This window comes from Scyliorhinus canicula, unplaced genomic scaffold (assembly GCF_902713615.1).
Source record: "Scyliorhinus canicula unplaced genomic scaffold, sScyCan1.1, whole genome shotgun sequence".
NCBI classification, from domain to species: Eukaryota; Metazoa; Chordata; class Chondrichthyes; order Carcharhiniformes; family Scyliorhinidae; genus Scyliorhinus; species Scyliorhinus canicula.
The window spans coordinates 102,883-124,199 of NW_024056029.1; the positions used below are offsets into that span (position 1 = coordinate 102,883).

Sequence of the window (21,317 nt, forward strand, 5' to 3'; positions counted from 1 at the left end):
CGCCCCCCCACATACACTCACTCCGCCCCCCCACATACACTCACTCCGCCCCCCCACATACATCACTCCGCCCCCCCCACATACACTCACTCCGCCCCCCCACATACACTCACTCCGCCCCCCCCACATACACTCACTCTCGCCCCCCCACATACCACTCACTCACCCCCCCCACATACACTCACTCCGCCCCCCCCCACATACACTCACTCCGCCCCCCCACATACACTCACCTCCGCCCCCCCACATACACTCACTCCGCCCCCCCACATACACTCACTCCGCCCCCCCCACATACACTCACTCCGCCCCCCCCACATACACTCACTCCGCCCCCCCACATACACTCACTCCGCCCCCCCACATACACTCACTCCGCCCCCCCCACATACACTCACTCCGCCCCCCCACATACACTCACTCCGCCCCCCCCACATACACTCACTCCGCCCCCCCCCACATACACTCACTCCGCCCCCCCCATACACTCACTCCGCCCCCCCCACATACACTCACTCCGCCCCCCCCACATACACTCACTCCGCCCCCCCCCACATACACTCACTCCGCCCCCCCCACATACACTCACTCCGCCCCCCCCACATACACTCACTCCGCCCCCCCACATACACTCACTCCGCCCCCCCCAATACACTCACTCCGCCCCCCCCACATACACTCACTCCGCCCCCCCACATACACTCACTCCGCCCCCCCCCACATACACTCACTCCGCCCCCCCCACATACACTCACTCCGCCCCCCCACATACACTCACTCTGCCCCCCCCCACATACACTCACTCCACCCCCCCCATACACTCACTCTGCCCCCCCACATACACTCACTCCGCCCCCCCCACATACACTCACTCCGCCCCCCCACATACACTCACTCCGCCGCCCCCACATACACTCACTCTCCGCCCCCAACCCCCCCCCACATACACTCACTCCGCCCCCCCCACATACACTCACTTCCGCCCCCCCACATACTCACTCCCCCCCCATACCTCACTCCGCCCCCCCATACACTCACTCCGCCCCCCCCAACATACCCTCACTCCGCCCCCCCCACTACACTCACTCCCGCCCCCCATACACTCACTCCGCCCCCCCACATACACTCACTCCCCGCCCCCCCCCATACACTCACTCCACCCCCCCCACATCACTCACTCCGCCCCCCCACATACACTCACTCCGCCCCCCCCACATACACTCACTCCGCCCCCCCCATACTCACTCCGCCCCCCCCCATACACTCACCTCCCCCCCCCACATACACTCACTCCGCCCCCCCCCACATCACTCATCCCCCCCCATACACTCACTCTCCGCCCCCCCATACACTCCTCCCCCCCCACATACCACTCCTCCCCCCCCCCCCAACTCCCTCCGCCCCCCATACACTCACTCCGCCCCCCACACACTCACTCCGCCCCCCCCCACATACACTCACCTCCGCCCCCCATACACTCCCCTCCCCCCCCCCACATACCTCACTCTCCGCCCCCCCCCCACATACACTCACTCCGCCCCCCCCACATACTCACTCCGCCCCCCCACATAACTCACTCCGCCCCCCCCACATACACTCACTCCGCCCCCCCCCACACTCACTCCGCCCCCCCACATCACTCACTCCGCCCCCCCACATACACTCACTCCCCCCCCACATACACTCACTCCGCCCCCCCACATACTCACTCCGCCCCCCACACTCACTCCGCCCCCCCCCATACTCACTCCCGCCCCCCCCATACACTCACTCCGCCCCCCCATACACTCACTGCCCCCCCACATACACTCACTCCACCCCCTACACTCACTCCCCCCCCCCCCCATACACTCACTCCGCCCCCCCCATACACTCACTCCCCCCCCCCACATACACTCACTCCGCCCCCCCCCATACACTCACTCCGCCCCCCCCATACACCACTCCCCCCCCCCCCCACATACTCCCCCCCCCACATACACTCACTCCGCCCCCCCCCCATACACTCACTCCGCCCCCCCATACACTCACTCCGCCCCCCCCACATACTCCTCCCCCCCCCACATACACTCACTCCCCCCCCACATACCACTCCACCCCCCCCACATACACTCACTCCGCCCCCCCCACATACACTCACTCCGCCCCCCCACATACACTCACTCCGCCCCCCCCATACACTCACTCCGCCCCCCATACACTCACTCCGCCCCCCCCACATACACTCACTCCGCCCCCCCCACATACCCACTCCGCCCCCCCCCATACACTCACTCCGCCCCACCCCCCACATACACTCACTCCGCCCCCCAATACCTCCACATCGCCCACCCACATACACTCACTCTCCGCCCCCATACACTCACTATCCGCCCCCCCACATACACTCACCTCCGCCCCCACCATACACTCACTCCCCCCCCCAACATACACGCACTCCGCCCCAACACGCACTCCGCCCACCCACATACCTCACTCCGCCCCCCCCACATACACTCACAGTCCACCCCCCCATATACACTCCTCCGCCCCCCCACATACACGCACTCCGCCCCCCCCCCATACACCTCACTCCCCCCCCCCCCCATCCACTCACTCCGCCCCCCCACACATACACTCACTCCGCCCCCCCCCCACATACACTCATCCGCACCCCATACACTCACGTCCCCCACCATACACTCACTCCGCCCACCCCACATACACTCACTTACTCTATGCACTCCCCCACCCCACATACACTCACTCCGCCCCCCCCATACACTCACTCCGCCCCCCCCCATACACTCACTCCGCCCCCCCCACATACACTCACTCCGCCCCCCCTACACTCACTCCGCCCCCCCCACATACACTCACTCCGCCCCCCCCATACACTCACTCCGCCCCCCCCCCATACACTCCTCCGCCCCCCCCCACATACACTCACTCCGCCCCCCCCACATACACTCCTCCGCCCCCCACATACACTCACTCCGCCCCCCCCACATAACCACTCCACCCCCCCCCATACACTCACTCCGCCCCCCCCATACACTCACTCCGCCCCCCCCACATACACTCACTCCGCCCCCCACATACACTCACTCCCCCCCCCCCCCCCCATACACTCACTCCGCCCCCCCCCCATACACTCACTCCGCCCCCCCACATACACTCACTCCTCCGCCCCACATACACTCACTCCGCCCCCCCCATACACTCACTCCGCCCCCCACATACACCATCCACCCATACCTCACTCTCGCCCCCCCCACATACACTCACTCCGCCCCCCCACATACACTCACTCCGCCCACCCCCATACACTCACTCCGCCCCCCCCACATACACTCACTCCACCCCCCACACACCACTCTGCCCCCCCCCACATACACTCACTCCGCCCCCCCACATACACTCACTCTGCCCCCCCCACATACACTCACTCCGCCCCCCCACATACCACTCACTCGCCCCCCCACATACACTCACTCCGCCCCCCCACATACACTCACTCCGCCCCACCACATACATTCACTCCGCCCCCCCCACATACACTCACTCCGCCCCCCCCACATACTCACTCCGCCCCCCCCACATACTCACTCCGCCCCCCCCCCATACACTCACTCCGCCCCCCTCCCCCACATACACTCACTCCGCCCCCCTCCCCCACATACACTCACTCCGCCCTCCCCCACACTCACTCCGCCCCCCTCCCCCACATACACTCACTCCACCCCCCTCCCCCACATACACTCACTCCGCCCCCCTCCCCCACATACACTCACTCCGCCCCCCTCCCCCACATACACTCACTCCACCCCCCTCCCCCACATACACTCACTCCGCCCCCCTCCCCCACATACACTCACTCCGCCCCCCTCCCCCACATACACTCACTCCCTCCATTCTCACTCTGCTGCATCAAAGATACACCCTCCCTATTCTCCAGAAGGTGCTAACTCATGCTGATGGACAGATGTTCACAGCATTTCCTTTTCTCAATGGAGAGATCTTAAGATCCTCAGAAGCAGGAATCGGCCATTCGGCCCATCAATCCTGCACTTCGATTTAATAAGATCATGGCTGATCGGATTGTGACCATAAACTTCATTTTCTTCCTGTCACCCATAACCCTTGACTGAGCCTTGAATATATTTAATGAAGCAGCTTCCACTGCTGTCTGGGAATTTCCTTCCTTGCCAGAGATCAGAGTCCTCATGGATTTTAGCCCCGCAGCTGCAAACCAGGGAGCTGACAATGATGGTGACGGGTTTGCGGATCCACAAAGTGTTTCCAAATCCTCCCACCCACCGCCTGACGCTGACTCCGCTTCTCCGGCTCCTTCCGCCAAAGGCCTCGACTCCGCGCATGCGCAATAATGTTCAGCCCTGGCAGCTGCACCACGCATGCTCCAGCTCCCTGGGCATGATTGACGGCGGTTCGCGACCAATAGAAAGTGGGGGCGGGACTGCAGGACCGAGTCGGAGAGGCTGCTCCTCCAACCAATCGGAGTGAATGAGAGGCGGGGCTGGAGAACCATGTGGGAGAGGCTGGTCCTCCAGCCAATCGGAGACAATGAGGGGCGGGGCTGAGCTGTCTCGGGGCCGCGGTCGGTTCTGGGGGAGTTGGCGGTGCTCCGGGAGGACAGATCTGCCAGGTTGGTGGAGAGGCATCAAAACATCCTTTTCATGCTGAAACTATGAAAAATAACTTCCCAGTCCCAATATTTAAGCGGAACAGAGCCACAACTTCTCGTGATAGGCCTTGTTTGACGCCATCTTTCTGGTGGGGTGGAGATGCCGCCTCTGGGCTGGGGTGAGCACAGGGAGAAGTCTCACAAAACCAGGGTAAAGCCCAACAGGACTTATTGGAAATCACAAGCTTTCGGAGCGCTGCTCCTTCCTCAGGTGAAGTGGAGGCAGTTTCACAAACATAGTATATATAGGCAGAGACACAATTGCCATATAATTAAACAGGGCTGGTTTAACACACTGGGCTAAATCGCTGGCTTTTAAAGCAGACCAAGACAGGCCAGCAGCACGGGTTCAATTCCCGTACCAGCCTCACTGAGTAGGCTCCGGAATGTGGCGACTAGGGGCTTTTCACAGTAACTTAATTGAAGCCTACTCGTGACAATAAGTGATTTTAATTCACTCATTACAGACTGGAATGATAGTCTCTATAGGAACAAACAGAGTGAGTGGAGTGAGGGATAATCACAGTAATCGAGGTGTGAATTGTCTCAAGCCAGGACAGTGAGTAGGATTCTGTAAACCCGGGCAGTATGGTCGGGGTTACATGTAATGTGATATGAACCCGAGATCCCGGTTCAGGCCGGCCTCATGCGAGCAGAGTTTGACGACCAGTTTCTGCTCGGCAATTTTGGGTTGCCTCTGTGTCTTTTTAAAAATAAATTTAGAGTATCCAATTTTTTTTTTCCAAATTAAGGGGCAATTTAGCCGTGCCAATCCACCTAACCTGCACATCTTTGGGTTGTGGGGTGAAACCCACGTAGACACGGGGAGAATGTGCAAACTCCAGATGGATAGTGACCCAGGACCAGGATTTGAACCTGGGTCCTCAGCGCTGCAGTCCCAGTGCTAACCGCTTGTCATGCTGCCCTTGTTGTCCTGTGTCTTGAAGGCCGCCTTGGAGAATGTTTACCCGACGACTGGAGCCTCAATCTTTCTGGTGGGCAAGATGCAGCAAGGCACATGTCCGGCCGCCATCTGTGTAAGTGGCTAAATTTTGAATGACTGGGTGGAGGTTGTTCCCCATTGTTCAGAATGGAGACAACCTGTCTATCAAACTGCATTAGCCTTTGATCTGGGGAATTTGACCGTCCATTTCCCTGATTTGCAGGGACCCAGATGATGAGTAGAGAAGTCAAGGAAAAGAAGTGAATTCTGCTCTCTGGATCTCTCTCTCCCTCCTGGGACATCGTGCCCCACGCCTCCAAAGATTTGTGGGTCTGTTATTTACTCTGGGCCTGAATCCATCTCCATCTGCTTTACCCCTGCTCTCCCGAATCACCTTCCACCATTGTTCTCTGTCTCCAGTAATGAATGAGTTTTAACATATTTTAAATATATTTAGCATGGTTCCATTGATCAGAAACTGAACTGGACTAGCCACATTAATACTGTGGCTACCAGGGCAGGTCAAAGGCTAGGAATCCTACAGCGAGTAACTCACCATCTGACTCCCCTCAAAGCCTGTCCATCAACTGTAAGGCACAAGTCAGGACTGTAATGGAATACTCTCCACTTGCCTGGATGAGTGCAGTTCTAACAACACTAAAGAAGCTTGACACCATCCAGGACAAAGCAGCTTGCTTGATTGCCCCCCTTCCACAAACATTGAAACCCGCCACCACCAACTAACAGTGGCAGCCGTGTGTACCATCTACAAGATGCACTGCAGTAACTCAACAAGGTTCCTTAGACAACACATTCCAAACCCACGACCACTACCATCTAGAAGGACAAGAGCAGCAGATACCTGGGGACCCCACCACCTGGAGGCTTCCCTACAAGTCACTCACCACCCTGAGCTGGAAATATATTGCCGCTCCTCCTGTCGCTGGGGCAACATCCTGGAACTCCCTCCCTAACAGCACAGTGGCTGTACCTCCACGCCCAGGACTGCAGCGGTTCAAGAAGGCAACTCAGCACCACCTTCTGAAGGGCATCTAAGGATGGACAATAAATGCTGGCCTAACCAGCATCCTGTAAATTATTTTTAAAAAAATGTTATTGTACTTCCACCGACCATGTCTAAATGAGTTTTCCATCACTGCTCATCCCCCGACCATCTCACTGCACATTTTAGAGTCAGGAATTGTTTTTTCCTGTGGCGTAAAGCATTTCTCTTCCACTTCTGAGCGTATATTGACCATTTTTATTCCCTGGAGTTCATTCTGCACAAAGTGAAAATGTGAAATCTGTTTCCCTCCCCACAGATCCTGCTGAGTGTTTCCAGCATTTCCTCTTTTTATTTCAGCTTTCAGTATTTTGATTTTTTATTGCAAGCGTCGCTCATGGAAACACAGACAGGCCAATTAAGAGCCAGTTTGTAGCAGGGTGGGTCCGGAGGCAGAATCTGGTCCATGGCCTCCAGTGTAAGTCTTTTTTCATTGAATCATTGAGTGATTACAATACAGACAGGGGCTGGGGCCATTCAGCCTGTCTAGCTTGTGCTAGCTCTCTGCAAGAGCAAATTAGCTTGTTCCACTTCCCTGCCCTCTCACTAACAAAGAAAGACAAGATCAGGGAGGAGATAAGAGAGAGAGTGAGTCAAGGGCAGAGAGGAGATAAGAGATAGAGTGTGAGTCAAGTGCAGTGAGATTACACAGCGAGAGAGAGACGAGCACTGAGGTGGAAATAAACAGTCTTGGTTATGATGTGGTTGGAAACCCATATTTAGATGAAAGATGGCACTGAGGTTGTGAACCGTCTGATTCAGACAGTTCCCAGGGAGAGGGATGGAGCCACTGGTGAGGGAGTGGAGTTTATAGCTGGGACTGAAGACAAGGCTTCAGTCTTGTCAATAATGAAATTGAGAGAGGAAATTTCTGCTTATCCAGTACTGGATATCTGATTAGTCAGGACGGTATGTTACCTGGAGGGGAAACACAAGATGACGATGTTCAATATAGAAGATTATTATTATTAATATATACCTGCTATCCCAGTCCTTTTGGGTGGTACATGTTGAGGGTTGGCAGACTTTTGTCAAGTTTTAGCTATATAAACGTCATCCCCTTCAACCCTCCTGCTCCACATCGCTCTCTCTCTTTGTGTTTTTGTGGGTTCTCTCTCACTCCCTTTTTTCTGTTTTAAATCAGTTTCACAGGACATTGGAAAAGTCGCCAATTTATCATCACCTGAATATCATCAGATTTTGAACATGGAAGAGAAAAGCACCGTTCACAGTGAGGAGAAACCGTTCACGTGTTCTGTGTGTGGACGAGGATTCAGACAATCATCTGACCTGTTAAAACATCAGCGCAGTCACACTGGGGAGAGACCGTTCACCTGCTCTCAGTGTGGGAAAGGATTCATTCAGTCATCCAACCTGCTGAGACACCAGCGGATTCACACAGATGAGAGACCGTTCCAATGCCCAGACTGTGGGAAGTGCTATAAAAGTTCTGGGGATCTGAAGTCCCATCAACGTGTTCACACTGACGAGAAACCGTTCAGATGCTCTCACTGCGGGACTGGGTTCAGGCGATCATTTAACCTCACTCAACACCAGCGAGTTCACACCGGGGAGAGACCATTCACCTGCTCTAACTGTATGAAAGGATTTATTACCCCATCCCAACTGCGGACACACCAACGCATTCACACTGGGGAGAAGCCATTCACTTGCTCCAAGTGTGGGAAGGGGTTCACTTGTGCATCAGCTATGCTGGTTCACCAGCGAATTCACACCGGAGAGAAGCCATTCACCTGCCCTCATTGTGGGAAAGGATTCACTCAGTCATCCAACCTGCTGAGACACCAGCGGATTCACACTGATGAGAGACCGTTAAATGCCTGGACTGTGGGAAGTACTGTCGAATCTCCTGGGAACTGAAGTCCTGTCAACGTATTCACACTGATGAAGGACCATTCAGCTGCTCTCCCATTGGGACTGGTTTCAAACGATCATCTGACCTCACTGTACATCAGGGCACTCACACTGAGAGAGGCCGTTCACCTGCTCTGAGTGTGGGAAGGGATTCACTTGTTCATCACACTTGCTGACACACCAGAAGGTTCACACTGATGAGACCTTTTAAATGTCCAGATTGCGGGAATTTTTAAATAATCCTTATTGTCACAAGTGGGCTTACATTAAAACTGCAATGAAGTTACTGTGAAAAGCCCGTAGTCGCTACATTCCAGCGCCTGTTTGGGTATAATGAGGGAGAATTCAGACTGTCCAAAGTACCTAATGGGACTTGTGGGAGGAAAGCGGAGCACCCGGAGGAAACCCACGCAGACATGGGGAGAACGTGCAGACTCCGCACAGACAGTGACCCAAGCTGGGAATCGAACCTGGGATCCTGGTGCTGTGAAGCCATAGTGGTAGCCATTATGCTACCGTGCTGCCCACTGGCCCTGATATCCCACCAACTTGTTCACACTGCTGAGATACGGTTCAAGTGCTCTCACTGTGACAGTAGGTTTAGGCGTTCATCTGACCCCACTGTACATCACAGTCACACTGCCAAGAGTCCATTCACCTGCTCTGAATGTGAGAAAAGATTCAGTATCGCATCCTGCCTTCAGACACCAGAGAATTCAGACTGGGCAGAGGCCATTCACCTGCTCTGAATGTGGGAAAGGATTCAGTATCGCATCCTGCCTTCAGACACCAGAGAATTCAGACTGGGCAGAGGCCATTCACCTGCTCTGAATGTGGGAAAGGATTCAGTATCGCATCCTGCCTTCAGACACCAGAGAATTCAGACTGGGCAGAGGCCATTCACCTGCTCTGAATGTGGGAAAGGATTCAGTATCGCATCCTGCCTTCAGACACCAGAGAATTCAGACTGGGCAGAGGCCATTCACCTGCTCTGAATGTGGGAAAGGATTCAGTATCACATCCTGCCTTCAGACACCAGAGAATTCAGACTGGGCAGAGGCCATTCACCTGCTCTGAATGTGGGAAAGGATTCAGTATCGCATCCTGCCTTCAGACACCAGAGAATTCAGACTGGGCAGAGGCCATTCACCTACTCTGAATGTGGGAAAGGATTCAGTATCGCATCCTGCCTTCAGACACCAGAGAATTCAGACTGGGCAGAGGCCATTCACCTACTCTGAATGTGGGAAAGGATTCAGTATCGCATCCTGCCTTCAGACACCAGAGAATTCAGACTGGGCAGAGGCCATTCACCTGCTCTGAATATGGGAAGAGATTTAGTCAGTCATCCCAACTGCGGATACACCAGCGAGTTCACTGGGGAGAAACCATTCAGTTGTTCTGTGTGAGGAAAACAATTCACTCATTCATCCTACCTGCTGATCCACCAGCGACTTCACACTGGGGAGAGGCCATTCACCTGTTCCAAGTGTAGGATGGGATTAGTTCACTTGTCCAACCTGGTGAGACATCAGCCAGTTCACACTGATGAGTGACCTATTAAATGCCCAGACTGCGGGAAGTGCTGTAAACTTTCCGAGGAACTTTATCTCCCATTGACGTGTTCACGGATGTGAGTGAGTTCAGGCGCTCTCACTGTGGGACTGGATTCAGGCAAACATCTCGCCTCACAGTTCACCATTGCACTCACTCCGGGAAGAGGCCATCCCATGTTCCGAGTGTGGGAGGAGAGTCAATTAGACATACACCCTTCTGAGACAGCAGTGTATTCATACTGGGGAGAGGCCAACCGTCTGCTCTATGTGTCTGTGTGTGTAGGGATTATCACAGTCACACAGTCTGCTGTTGGACAGTCATTCACTTGCCGTGTGTGTGTCGGGATTCACTCAGTCACACAGTCTGCTGTTCGACAGTCATTCACTTGCCCTGTCTGGGTGTGTGTAGGGATTCACTCAGTCACACAGTCTGCTGTTGGACAGTCATTCACTTGCCCTGTCTGTGTGTGTAGGGATTATCACAGTCACACAGTCTGCTGTTGGACAGTCATTCACTTGCCGTGTGTGTGTGTGCAGGGATTCACTGTCACAGTCTGCTGTTGGACAGTTGTTCACTTGCTGTGTGTGTGTGGGGATTCACTGTCACACAGTTTGCTGTTGGACAGTCATTCGCTTGCTGTGTGTATAGGGATTCACTCAGTCACACAGTCTGCTGTTCGACAGTCATTCACTTGCCCTGTCTGTGTGTGTAGGGATTCTCTCAGTCACACAGTCTGCTCTTCGACAGTCATTCACTTGCCCTGTGTGTGTGTGTGTAGGGATTCACTCAGTTTGCTGTTCGACAGTCATTCACGTGCCGTGTGTGTGTGTGTCGGGATTCACTCAGTCACACAGTTTGCTGTTCGACAGTCATTCACTTTATGTGTGGAAATGTTTCAACTGACCTGATGAAAGTTCACACTGGGCTGAGACTGTTCATCTGATCTGAGTGGGAAGGGATTCACTCAGTCATTTAAACCTTTGACTCCTCAGTAAGTTCACACTGTACAGAGGGTGGCTGTGTGTGCTGTCTGGAAACACAGCTTCTGATAATGGAATTCATATTGATCAGAGATCCTGGATTTCATTTCAAATGGTTACAGTGTTGCTCCCGAAAATCTAAATATACCATGTGTTTTTACCGAATTATCCATAACACTTAATACGAGCTCGGAAACTAAGAAACAATGAGACATTGGTTCAATGTTTTTATTTCTATCACATAAGCCATTCCAGACAGAGACCGTGAGATTACTGGATACTGACGGGAGGTCCCATCAGAAAGATCAGTGAGCACGTTATTCTAATCTGATCAATCTGCTCAGGAACACCGAGCTTTTGTGTATTGATCCTTTTTGGCTTTAGTAACGCGTTCTTAACTTGTCAACACACTCTGGTTATTTATTTATCAAAGTGGAACACATGAACCCATTAATTCATCTGGTAAATTATGTAATGCTCTTTAGTCAGTCTGTGTGATATTACCACTACTTTTCTCATGGTTTAGAACTGAATATCTCCTCTCTTAAAAACTTAAGAATGTCTTTGTATTTAGTCCATCTCCTGACCCTCAGGCTCAGTGTTGAGAATATACATTGTCTGTCCTTTCGGATTATTTATCTCTTCATGTCCAATCTTATCCTCAGTCTGACCTCTGAGAACCTGTTTGTATTGTAGGTCCTTTGTTTTAATGTGTGTAAGTGTCATTACTGTTGAATAAAGTTTATTAAAGTTATTCAGATCTTCTCTGTGTTGCCTCCCTCTGTCTACATTCCCCATCATGACAATCAATAAGGTTCTTCCTTTTGTAGCTTTATAGTTTTCTCTTGCTCGGTGCAAATATTTCCATTATATTCTTTCTCCTTGCAACCTGTTTACTTGAATTTCTGTAACATTGTGCCTTTACACACACTTCCCCGAGGGGAACTCCGGGATTTTCTATATGTAAACTGTGGTCGCCGAAACCCCCCCACCCCTGATTAGTTGGAGATCCATTTCCCAGTCAGGCCTCCAGCATCTTCCCCTCTCTATTCGTGCACAGGCTCCTTTACTCTCAGCTAAATTCAGCCCTCAGCTCCATCACCTGGCTGTCAGTGACACGAACAATAGAGACAGACAGGTGCACGAGGGAAGTCAGAATTTGTGGATTAGGACCTCCATAAAGGTCAGCAAATTATTTTTTTAAAATTGAATTCCCAGTCAACAAATTAAAGAATCACACGGCGGGACTTCACGTGTTATGACTTTTAATGCAACAAACTAAAAGGTACATTAACCTACACATAGAACTTTGCTCTTTTTAATAATAATAATCTTTATTATCGTCACAAGTAGGCTGACATTAACACTGCAATGAAGATACTGTGAAAAGCCCCTAGTTGCCACAGTCCGGCACCTGTTTGAGTACGCAGAGGGAGAATTCCGGATGCCAAATTCATCTAACAAGCACACCTTTCGGGACTTACCAGAGCATCCGGAGGAAACCCACACAGACACAGGGAGAACGTGCAGACTGTACAACAGTGGCTCAAGTGTGAATTGAACCTGGCGCCCTGGCACTGTGAAGCACCAGTGCTAACCACTGTGCTACCATACCACAGTTACGCAATCTAAATTCGAACTGCACGATTATAGTTACTCTGCCCTGCAAGTCGAAACTGAATTATCTCAGAACCAGTCCAAAGTAATGAGTCATTCCCGAGGATTTACTTCCGTTCTTTTCACAGTCAGGCAGCCTTTAATCCCAGAACTGTCTTTCACAGTGAAAGATTAGCCAGCTGCCAGAAAACCGAGAGGAGGCACAAATAGGCCATTTTCTGGTTGGCAAGGTGTAATGAGTGATGTGTCACAGGGATCAGTGCTGGAGCCTCAACGTTTTACAATTTATATCAATGACTTTGATGACAGTACCAAAGGTATGGTCGCTTAGTTTGCTGATGATGCAGGCAAAAAGGAAAAGGAGGTGGTGTTGCTCGGATAATAAGGGACAGCATCAGAACATTAGTAAGGGTGGATCTCAGATCAGGAATACAAAACATGGAATATGTTTGGTTGGAGACAAGAAACAGCATGGGGCAGGAAACATTGGTAAGAGCTGTTATAGGCCACCAAACAGTAGGGGTTGTGTGTGACATGGTATTAATCGGAGATTAGAGAAGCATGTAGCATGGGTAAAACAGTAATGGGTGACTTCAATCTGCATATAGACTGGGTTAACCTAATGGACACTGATGCTGTGCAGGACAAGTTTCTGGAGTGTGTTGGGGACAGGTATCTACAGCAGTAAGTTGCAGTACCGACTATAGAACAGGCCTTTATAGATCTAATATTATGCAATGATAAAGGGCTAATCGATAATTGTGCTGTAAAACAATCTTTAGTGATGAGTGACCAGAATATTGAATATGAGGTATTCCAATCTGAAGCCAGGGTATTAAGTTTGAAGGAAATTATGAAGGTAGAAGGGATAAATTAGCTGAGGTGAATTGGAGTGAATATAATGGATAGGCTTTCAATAATTCTTACAGTTTACATTCCTTCAAGGCACAAGAACCCCAAAAGGTCAGAGAACTGTGACGACCAGAGGAAGTGGTTTTGGATAAGATTGAAAGAAAAGGCTGATAAAGTTATCAGAAAGGAATAAACCTGAGGATTGGGAGGATTTTACAAAAGAGCAAAGGACCAAGACACTGAGAAAGTGAGGGAGAACAGAATATGAATGTGAACCAGCAAAATACATACAAATGGACTGTAAAAGTTTCTATAGGTACGTAAAAAGGAAATGTTTGTCCGTTCCAGATAGAGTCAGGAGAATTTAGAATGAGGAATAGAGATCTCTATAGCCACCTCGTTCAACACTCTGGGATGTAGATCATCAGCTTTTGGGGATTTATTCACTTCCAGCCCCATTAATTTCTCCAATACCACTTTTCCCACGAATTCTCATCTCTTTCTGTCCCTCGTGCTCACTTGCCGCTTGGTTCGCTAGTGTTTTGGTGAAATGTTTGCATCTTCCTCTGTGAAGACAGACACACATTGTTTAGTTTCTCTGCCATTTCCTCATTCCCCGTTATGAACTCTCCTGTCTCTGCTTGAAAGGGACCCACATTTGTCTTTCACAATCTTTTCCTTTTTAAATACATATAGAAGCTTCACCGGTCGGTTTTTATGTTTCTCCCCATTTGCTGCCATATTCCATTGCTCTTTATCAGTATATTGGTCCTCCTTTGCTGAATTCTAAAACATTTCCCAATCCTCAGGTTTACTATTATTTTTACCACGTTATGAGCCTCTTCCAATGATCTAATGGAATCTTTAACTTTTTTTGTTAGCCAAGGTTGCATCACTTTTCCTGTTGGATTTTTATTCCTTAAATTAATCTATATTTGTTGTATATATGTGAAATAAAAGTTGCAAAAAAATCCCAGAGGACCAGAGGCTGCTCTCCCCTTTGACAGAGAGAGAGCTGACTGGAGGTGGTTTAACCCGAGGGTCAGTACACCTCAGGCCAGGGGCCTGGTTGAGAAGGCCGGGCCTTCATGGATAAACCCAGCCAGTATGGGAGTTGAATCCTCACTGTTGGCCTTGCTCTGCATCACAAACCAGCCATCCGGCCAACTGAGCTGACCGACCCCTGATAAATATGTTGTAATTCCTTAAACATTAGGTATTCCCTGTACCAATCAGTTTCCCAGCCCACCTCAGACAACTTGCCCCTCATACCCTGATAGTTTTCTTCTATGAGGAACACCCAGATAACTTAAACAAAAGAACCATGTAACCACCAGGGCCCATCTCATAGACAACGTGGCACGCTTCAAAAGTTCCAAAAAGAAATGGAAACTAAATATCTTCAAACTTCCAAACCGCCTTTCACTCTGTGATCCTTGCGCAATTTGAAGCCGGGTATCAGCAACAAGGCTCAAAGAGCATCAGCCCACTGGAGGCAAAGTGGTGAGACCGGCCAGTCCAGCAGAAAGAAACCCTCCGACCATCCCCACTGACCACCTGTCAGAATGAACAAAATGCAGTCCTGGCTGTAGAGCAGAAACAATAACAGCAGAATCCCTGTAATCAATTGTGAAATTGTTGGTGTCACAGCAGGTGCGATGAAACATGCAATCCCGTCTAACATTGAGGGGTGGACAGCCTTTCCCCGGTGTGAATTTGCTGGTGTCTCCGCAGGTGGGATAATTGAGTAAATCCTTTCCCACACTGAGAGCAGGTGAATGGCCTCTCCCCAGTGTGAACTCGCTGGTGTGTCTGCAGGTGAGGTAACAGAGTGAATCCCTTCCCACACTGAGAGCAGGTGAATGGCCTCTCCCCAGTGTGAACTTGCTGATGTCTCTGCAGGGTGGATGACCGAGTGAATCCTTTCCCACACTTAGAGCAGGTGAACGGCCTATCCCCAGTGAGAACTCGCTGGTGTCTCTGCAGACTGGATGAATCAATAAATCCCTTCCCACACTGAGAACAGGTGAATGGCCTCTCCCCAGTGTGAACCCGCTGGTGTGACTGGAGGGTGGATAATTGAGTAAATCCGTTCCCACACTGACAGCAAGTGAATGGCCTCTCCCCAGTGTGAACTCGCTGGTGTCTCCGCAGGTTGGCTGAATCGCTGAATTCCTTCCCACACTGAGAGCAGGTGAATGGCTTCTTCCCAGTGTGAACTCGCTGGTGTGACTGCAGGTGAGATAACTGAGTGAATCCTTTCCCACACTGGGAACAGATGAACGGCCTCTCTCCAGTGTGAACTCGCTGATGTGACTGCAGGTGAGATAACTGAGTGAATCCCTTCTCACACTGGGAGCAGGTGAACGGCCTCTCCCCAGTGTGACTACGTCGATGAGTTTCCAGCTCTGATGGGGCTTTGAATCCCTTCCCACAGTCCCCACATTTCCACGGTTTCTCCATGTTTTGGGTCTCCTCGTGTCTCTCCAGGGTGGATGATCAGCTGAAGCCTTGACCCACACACACACAAACACGGGTACAGTCTTTACCCGCTGTAAATGGTGTGATGTTTTTTCAGGCTGTGTAACTAGTTAAAGCTCTTTCCACAGTCAGTTCACTGAAACTCTCTCACTCGGGTGTGTGTTGTGTGGGTCTCGGTGCTTTTCCAGTCACACTGATGTTTCAAATCTATAGAAGCCGACAGATCAGACAAAAATTTCTCCTTCTAGGTTCAAAGGTCAATTATATTCTGGTTCTAAGGAATTGAGTGACTGTCAGACCAAGACTTGACTATTGAGATCTCTGTCTGTAATTCCTCCTCGTCTAATATCCTATAAAAACAATTTACAAAAGTCATCACTGTCAGTACAGGATAGAAACTCAGAACAGACAATCTAGTTTCGGTGGCACATTTTTTCCTCTCTTATTCCCCCTAAAGTTGTAAACACTCTCCCTCCATTCTCACTCTGCTGTATCTAATATTCACCCTCCCTATTCCCATGAAGGTGCTGATTCAGGCTGATTGACTGATTCCTGCTCACAGCTTCCTGTACAGGAGATCATAACAAATATGAGCTGCAGTTGTTCATTCGACCCATCGAACCTGAACCATTCAATGGGATCATTGGCCGATCTACCTCAACACCATTTTCCCACACGATCCCCAGACATCTTCAATATCTAGAAACCTCTCAGTTTATGTCTTGAAAATACTTGATGACTGAATCTCCAGAATCTTCTGAGGGACAGAATTCCAAAGCATCACCATATCCTCGAGGAAAGAAATCCCTTCTCATCTCAGCTTTCTCTCCATTTACCTGCCAGTTCCGCATAACCCTCGACATCCTCATCAATCAGAAATCTGTCTGTGCTGGGGTGTCTGGTATTTGATACGGGTGCGGGAGCGGCTATTCCGTCACCTATAATCTGACACTTATCCTGACAGCCTGACACTCATCTACCTAATCCTTGAATTAATATTTTATATCATGTCTCTGGAATACTTCAGGGTTCAGTCTGGTAGGATTATGCCAGTAAAAGTGAAGAAATCCGTCGATAAAACAGCGCAGGTGAATTCAGCGGGGGTGGAGCCGCCTTTTCAACATGGCGGCCTGACCCTCAGGAGGTCTCTCGACCCCCCGCTCTCTGGGGGACGGTGAAAATGATGACTGTCGACATTATCCAAGTTATTGACCAGAGGCCGAGTGTGCTGACTCAATATCTGTGAGCTCATGACGCTCAGTTGCAAAACCCCATGAATAGGCTCGATGATCCGGAGGAGAGAATCCTGAACATTCAGCAAGATGCCTCCTCAACGGTGGCAAGAATTCAATCCTTTGAAAACCAGCCGAGTGGCTGGTGGAGGTCCTGGAGGACCGAGGGTAGAGAAAGAACATCCGAGTCATCGGCCTGTCCGATGGTCATCATAGAATTTACAGTGCAGAAGGAGGCCAATCGGCCCATTGAGTCTGCGTCTTGGAAACAGAACCTCACCCAAGCCCATACCGCCACCTCATCCCCATAACCCAGTAACCCCATCTCACCTTATATTTGGGCACTAAGGGCAATTTATCATGGCCAATCCACCTAACCTGCACATCTTTGGACTGTGGGAGGAAACCGGAGCACCCGGAGTAAACCTACGGGGAGAACGTGCAGATTCCAGACAGAGAGTGACCCAAGCTGGGAATCGAACCTGGTGACCCTAGAGCTGTGAAGCAACTGTGCTACCGTGCTGCCCATAAATGCTGTTTTTTTCTGTGCATTTAGTGTGGAGGGTAAGGCTCCTGTTAGGTTCTTCAAGGACCGACTGTCACGTTTTCTCAAGCTGGATGTGAAGCCTGGACGTTTCAAATTAGAAAGGATGCATCGGTCTTTGAGGCTGAGGGATAGTTTTCATCCCAGGCCTGGAATCATTCACTTCCACAAATTGAGAGAATGTCCTGGAGAGGGAACAGCGAGGTGGCACCTGGCTCCAGGAAGGAGTGAGAATTTACTTCTTCCAGGACTTTCGGCAGCAACATAAACGAAGCGTCGAGGCTTCGATGAAGTTCAAAGGCAGCTCAAGGCTGTGGGGAGTGAATTCCGTCAGGCTTTATCCTGCTCCCGATAAATGGTCTCCAACAACTCCGTCAAGTCTTTCAATAATCCAACTATTGCCTTGGCCTTCATTAAATCCATGAAGGGCCAGGATCTGGAGGGATGGTTTGCAGCTCGGACTAACTCAGGTTCTAATCCGGGCTCTTTCCCTGTCATGGTGTTGTCTGAATTTCGCAATCACAGAAATACACATAGGGACAGGAGTAGGCCGTTCAGCCCTTCGAGTCTGTCCTGCCATTTAGTGAGATCACAGCTGATCTGTGACCTAACTCCATATCCAATAATATCTTTGTTCAACAAAACTCTACCTCAGATTTAAACTTAACAACTGATCCAGCTTCACCTGCTGTTTGTGGGAGAGAGTTCCAAACCTCTCCCACCGTGTGTGAAGAAGTTCTTCCTAACATCTCTCCTGAAAACCATGCCCACATGTTCTAGTCTTGCCCCAGACTTGTGGAGTACTGGACAGCCTTCTTCGAGGCTATGTCCAAAGTGGTGGGGGTGAGGGTGGAGCCATGCCCGATAGTGGCAGTCTTCGGGGTTTCAGACCAGCCAGACCTATTCCAGGGGAGGAGGGCGGACGCCCTTGCCTTTGCCTCCCTGATCGCCTGCCGTAGAATCCTGTTTGGCTAGTGGTCAGCAGCACCACCCAGAGCTGCAGACTGGCTGTGCGACCTCTCGGAATCTCTCCAAATGGAGAAAATCAAATTCGCCATCCGAGGGTCAGACGACGGCTTCCACAGAACGTGGGAGCCATTCACATGAATGTTCCGGGACCTGTTTGTGAAGCGGGGGCGAGCGTGGGATGGCAGCAAGACCCGTCCGGGGGAAGCAAGCGACAACACACAAGACAGCGAAGTATCGCACACTGTAATTATCTCCTGGGCACCCAAATGTATATTTGCTTCCCCAATCTCTGCCCCCCGCCCCCCCCCCCCCCCCCCCCCCCGAGGACTGTGGCCTCCTCCCTGTGCCCCCGGACCTCCGCCTGCCCCCCGTGCCCCCGCTCCTCTCCAGCCCCATCTCTGCCGGACGGCAGCCTGCAGATCACCTCGGTCCGCCGCATGGACTTCAGCATCTACCGCTGTGTGGCCCAAAACGCCGACAGAAATGACACGGTCTCGCTGCAGGAGCGGGGACTGGCCGGGCGATCCGACTCCCGGGCCAAGGCCGGCCTGCGGCCCGGATACCCCTTCGACACCCACACCCTGCTGGTAGCCACCACCATGGGCTTCACCTCCTTCTTCACCGTGGTGTCGCCCTGCTTCACTTTACTGAGAAGACAGCCCTCGGACAAAGCCATGCTGACTATTCCTGATCAAACTTTGCCTCTCCAAGTGGAGATATATTATTTCCTTCTGAATGTTCTCCAATAGTTTCCCTACCTCTGACACGAGACTCACTGGTCTGTAGTTCCCTGACTTATCTCAACAAACTTTCTTAAATAGTGGGATCATATTAGCTGTTCTCCAGTCCTCTGGCACCTAACCTGTCGCCAAAGAGGAATTAAAAATTTGGGTCAGAGTCCCTGCAATCCCCTCTCTTGCCTCCCACGGCATCCTGCGACATAATTCATCCAAACCTAGAGATTTGTCCACTTTTAAGCCTGCCAACACTTCCAATGCCTTGTCACTCCCTCTGTCAATTCACTCAAGAAACTCTCGGTCTCTCTCCCCGAGTTCCATATCTACCTCCTCATTCTCTTGGGTGGAGACAGATGTGAAATATTTGTTCAACACCCAAACCAATGTCCTATAAAGTTTCTCTCCATTTAAATAATAAATTGCCTTTTTATTCCTCTGACCAAAATAGATAACCTCACACTTATGCATGTTAAATTCCATCTTATCAAATGTATTCTGGACGTCCAAATACGTCTACAGGACCCCATTATCCACTTGGCTTATCACATCTTCTACCTGTAAAGACTTAATTACCTGCAAAGACTCGCATTCAAAGTACCATCTCACATCATTGAATTTTTCTATGTATGTGTTTGTGGAATCCACATCTTCATTAACCTGAGGAAGGAGCTGTGCTCCGAAAGCTAAGGATTCGAAACAAACTTGTTGGACTTTAACCTGGTGCTATAAGACTTCTTACTGTGCCCACCCCAGTCCACATCATAAATGAGAAGCATTTAATGCTTCTGCCAGTTTCAAACCAGGCACCTTTCGTACGTTAGGTGAATGTGATAAATGCTACACTACAGAAACATCTGGAAGCACAGTACCCAATGGACCCGTGCAACATTCAACTGCAGAGTCTTGCTGCAGCTTTCAATGGTTCAGCTGGGAGGCCAGGTCCCTGATTACATGAAGACAGCTGTTCCTTTAAAACAGATGTCTCAACTTGTAAGACCATGAGATTTAGAACTTATATTGAATTTTCGCATTTGTTCAGCATTGTGGATAGCACAATAGCTTCACAGCTCCAGGGTCCCAGGTTCGATTCCGGCTTGGGTCACTGTCTGTGCGGAGTCTGCACATCCTCCCCGTGTGTGCATGGGTTTCCTCCGGTTTCCTCCCACAGTCCAAAGATGTGCAAGTTAGGTGAATTTTGCCCTTAGTGTTGGGTGGGGTTGCTGGGTTGTGGGGATAGGGTGGAGGTGTTAACCTTTGGTAGGGTGCTCTTTCCAGGAGCCGGTGCAGACTCGATGGGCCGAATGGCTTCCTTCTGCACTGTAAATTCTATTAAAAAAAATTTTTTTTAAATGCTCTCTGTTCAATTGTTAATGTATCACAGGGCAGCACGGTGGCGCAGTGGGTTAGCATTGCTGTCTCACGGCGCCGAGGTCCCAGGTTCAATCCCGAATCTGGGTCACTGTCCGTGTGGAGTTTGCACATTCTCCCCGTGTTTGCGTGGGTTTCGCCCCCACAACCCAAAGATGTACAGATTAGGTGGATTGGACACGCTAAATTGCCCTTTAATTGTAAAAAATGAATTGGGTACTCTAAATGTATTTTTTTTAAAATCATTAATGCATCATTCTTATCTTCCAACAGAAAATTTCCACCAATTTTACTCATTATGTTTCTTTATTCAATGTTGAACCTCAGTATATTTATTTGTTATACATGACTTCATTTTGAATTGAATAGCTCTCGAGTCTTCACTCTTAATAATACTATTGGGCTGCCAACGCAG

At 50.7% G+C, this 21,317-nt stretch overlaps 2 protein-coding genes across 2 annotated transcripts in view; one reads left to right on the forward strand and one right to left on the reverse strand.

Moving 5' to 3' along the window:
* LOC119961700 (oocyte zinc finger protein XlCOF6-like) overlaps positions 1–16,004 on the reverse strand; it is a gene marked incomplete at its 5' end in the record, with an annotated part of 35,716 nt that extends 19,712 nt beyond the window's left edge. The window contains 3 exons of the mRNA XM_038788987.1: positions 4,300–4,638; positions 15,333–15,522; positions 15,607–16,004. Coding sequence (XP_038644915.1) covers positions 4,300–4,638; positions 15,333–15,522; positions 15,607–16,004 — 927 coding nt within the window. The remainder of the gene's footprint in view (positions 1–4,299; positions 4,639–15,332; positions 15,523–15,606) is intronic.
* LOC119961701 (zinc finger protein 239-like) lies at positions 5,486–8,754 on the forward strand. Its single transcript, XM_038788988.1, has 2 exons — positions 5,486–5,721; positions 7,835–8,754. Exons 1-2 carry the CDS (start codon positions 5,703–5,705, stop codon positions 8,569–8,571), a joined length of 756 nt encoding a protein of 251 aa, XP_038644916.1. The 5' UTR covers positions 5,486–5,702; the 3' UTR covers positions 8,572–8,754.
* Positions 16,005–21,317: the final 5,313 nt, after the last annotated feature.